The sequence below is a fragment of the Sinocyclocheilus anshuiensis genome, unplaced genomic scaffold, assembly GCF_001515605.1.
Source record: "Sinocyclocheilus anshuiensis isolate Anshui unplaced genomic scaffold, SAMN03320099.WGS_v1.1 scaffold805, whole genome shotgun sequence".
NCBI classification, from domain to species: domain Eukaryota; kingdom Metazoa; phylum Chordata; class Actinopteri; order Cypriniformes; family Cyprinidae; genus Sinocyclocheilus; species Sinocyclocheilus anshuiensis.
The window spans coordinates 127,702-131,032 of NW_015540884.1; the positions used below are offsets into that span (position 1 = coordinate 127,702).

Below are 3,331 nucleotides of genomic sequence, written 5' to 3' on the forward strand. Positions count from 1 at the left end.
GAGATGCGCATGAAAATCGCATTCGATTTTTTGCACAGCCCTACTCACCACACAGACAGAAAACCATAAAGATAAACCTTTGACACTACTCTTTTGCCATCTTAAAACCATTGGTATATATCTATTTTTTTATTCCTGTAAATAGTTTCCTTTTTTAGATATAGTGGTCAGCTTACTAATTACAATAAAAACAACTGAAATGATTAAAGACTATTGAATTCTTATTTTTAATGTAAGAGCATAAGAGCCATTTGTAACTTGAATGTGCAAAGCTGCTTTTGTCATTCTCATCCAGTTGTTTTAGCTGTACAAAAACAGTCTGTTATGCTGCTAATTTTGTTTTAATGTATTATATTAATCACTGACACTCTGGTTTGTAGCACAAATAGTTTTACCATTAATGGCTCTTTGTTATTATTTTAGTTAGTAGTTTACCTATAGCAGCTAATGAATTGGAAGTCCCGCACATTTAAAGAAAATAGGTTATTTCTGCTTTACAAAATAAAGTCGATAAACAGAACAGAATAGCAAGAGCTTGGTCTAGGTAGGATATGTGGTATGAGTGTTCATATCCCACTGCAGTGTTCAGAATCACAGATATGGCTAGAGGGAGGCCATGATGCTGTGAGCTGACAGATATGCATTTCTTTCTCTCAATCTGTCAGCCTATTGAGAGTGTGTGGCTTTACAGAGAGCCTTCTCTCAGTGTTTGCATTCATTTGTCCTAGATACTCATGTCTGTGAAGTGCTTAGAGATGCTGCTAATATCCGTAGTGTCTGGCTGCTCAGTCAGCTGTGTAATAGAGTTTAGGAAAGGCTATTTCTTCATTTTTTTTTTCTCTCTCTCTTTGGGTTTGTTTGGCATTTGGAGCTTTTGTATGATTGGAAGTATGAGTGTTTTGTGAGTTAATATTTTACTGCATAAAAGGATATTTCATAACTTATGATCACTCTATATTTTATTCTTTAATGTTTGTCTTTGCAGCTCTCCTCTACAAACCTATTGACCGTGTCACTCGCAGCACTCTGGTCTTGCATGTGAGTCTCTAAAATATACATATATTGATTACATGTAGTCAAGTTTAAAACAGTAAGGTCACCTTTACTAAGGCAAATGCACAGGCTACTATTTTCCTGACATCACAAATTCATACTCAGCCTGACATTATTTCAGCATGACTGAGGTTGCAATTTATTTTTAGTAAATCTCTATTTGTACTGTATGAGTGTTACAGTTCAATTAGGTTAATCAAACCCAGTAGAGATTTGGTTGCCGTCAATCAAAAAGAAGAGTGTTCTATGCCATAAGGAGACAGTCAGACTACCAAATTCTACTTGTCCTATCCTTTAAAATACCAGTATCAACATGTCAAATTTGCTTTTCTTTATGGATCTTAAGGTCATTATAAACCCAGATGTCAGTAGTAGGTGGTTTCTACCAAAAATATATAATCAAAACATGTAAAACCTGCATGAGAGAAACCTTTGAAAATGGATAAAAATACTGCCAATACGTTAGTTGAAAATTCAACTTCCACATATGTAGTACACTATCATTATTTTGTGGGGGGAAAAAACATTAATTTGATGACAAGTGACAAATGATTTTTATTTCAAGTTAATACTGTTCTTGTTGAGTCTTTCAAGAATCGTGAAAAATATATATATTTTAATAAATTAAGCAACACAAATTAAGCAGCACAACTGTTTTCAACATTGATAATAATAAATATTTCTTGAGCACCAAATCAGCATATTAGAATGATTTTTGATCATGTGTCAGTGAAGGCTGTGATGGCTACTGAAAATTCAGCTTTGATTTCACAGGAATAATTAACATTTTAAAATACATTAAAATAGAAAACAGTTACTTGAAATTGTAGTAATATTTTACAATATTGCTACTTTACTGTATTTTGATATATATTTGAAATAAATTCAGTCTTTTAACAGTAGTGTCGATTTATCTTTTTTATTTAAATAGTTGGATTATCACTTAAAGAATAAACATAAAGCTCAGGTATGTTGCCTGTTTGTTTTATTTTTTCAGGACTTGTTGAAACACACGCCTAAGGATCACCCAGACTTCCCACTACTGCAGGATGCTCTGAGAATATCCCAGAACTTCCTGTCCAGCATCAATGAAGAGATTGACCCGCGCAGGACTGCCGTGACCACACCGAAGGGAGAGGTGTGTGACTCTGTGTGTTTGTGTGACTGACAGAGGAGGAGTATACAGTATACTGTATTTTACATAAACAATCCTCTACTGTAAATGCAAAATTATAGAATGAGGCCTTTTTAAGGCAGTTGGTTGATCAGTGCCTTTATAAAAGTGTTTTCACACCTACTTTATTAATAGCTTTAGATTTGGCACCTGGTTTGTTTTCTTTCTAAGTTTTGGTTTGTGTAAGCATTTATGAACACACGCTCATTTACATGGACAACAGAAGGTGGTTCACTTTCAATTAGTATTTTTTCCCCCATGTTTACATGTACATGTAAACATACAGTACATACATACAATGCTGCTGTAAATAATGAACATAGCATCTAGGGACTACTTTGTTATTTTTGTTCTCTGCTGTTTTGCTTAAAGTGATATAAAAGATGTAAAAATAAATTGTATAATTGGAAAAAAAGATATAGATTGAACTGCATTGCTTTTTCTCATGATAATGATCTATTTAAGTCCACATGTCATACTAACAGGAACCTATTCATATAACCACAGGTTATGCTGTAGTAAGCTGTAGTTCTAACCACACAGCTTTGTAATGCTGGCTTTGACTGTTCCAATATGGTGGACTGCTTACATATAGTGGCCCATAAAACAGCCGCTAATGAGGCATCTATGCATGTATATCTGTGGTAGTAGCTACATACTGCTTCTTTTTTCTTTTTATGATTGGTGGCAAACAGGTGCAATAGCGCCACCTACTAAGTGTTAACCACATTATTGGAGCTGCATTATTTACAAAATTATACTGTTTGTGGAGTATTAACATTATCACCAATACCAGTATATTGCCACACCCCTAACTGTAATAATTTACTTTAACAAACCACAATGTGTTCATTTTCAAACATAAATTCTTCAAATTCTCTTTTGTTTGACATTTCTATGTTTTCATAAATGCTCCTGACCTCTAACTGTGACTGTTTGATGAGCTTATCTTGCTGATGAGCACATGAGAGTAGTGGTCGACCGATATGTTGCCAAGGCCGATATATCATTATAATACTTTCACGTTTGCCGTCAGCATCAGCAAATACGCATTAATTTAATTTAAACAAATCTTTGAATGAATAATGAACATTTAATTTCACA

The 3,331-nt window shown here is 34.0% G+C and overlaps 1 protein-coding gene across 1 annotated transcript in view; it reads left to right on the top strand.

Annotated features, from left to right (window-relative positions):
• Positions 1–3,331, top strand: part of LOC107688618 (active breakpoint cluster region-related protein-like) — a 172,953-nt gene that overhangs the window by 103,629 nt on the left and 65,993 nt on the right. Inside the window, exons 7-8 of the mRNA XM_016486331.1 lie at positions 986–1,038; positions 2,051–2,191. Of these exons, the coding sequence (XP_016341817.1) occupies positions 986–1,038; positions 2,051–2,191 (194 nt within the window). The remainder of the gene's footprint in view (positions 1–985; positions 1,039–2,050; positions 2,192–3,331) is intronic.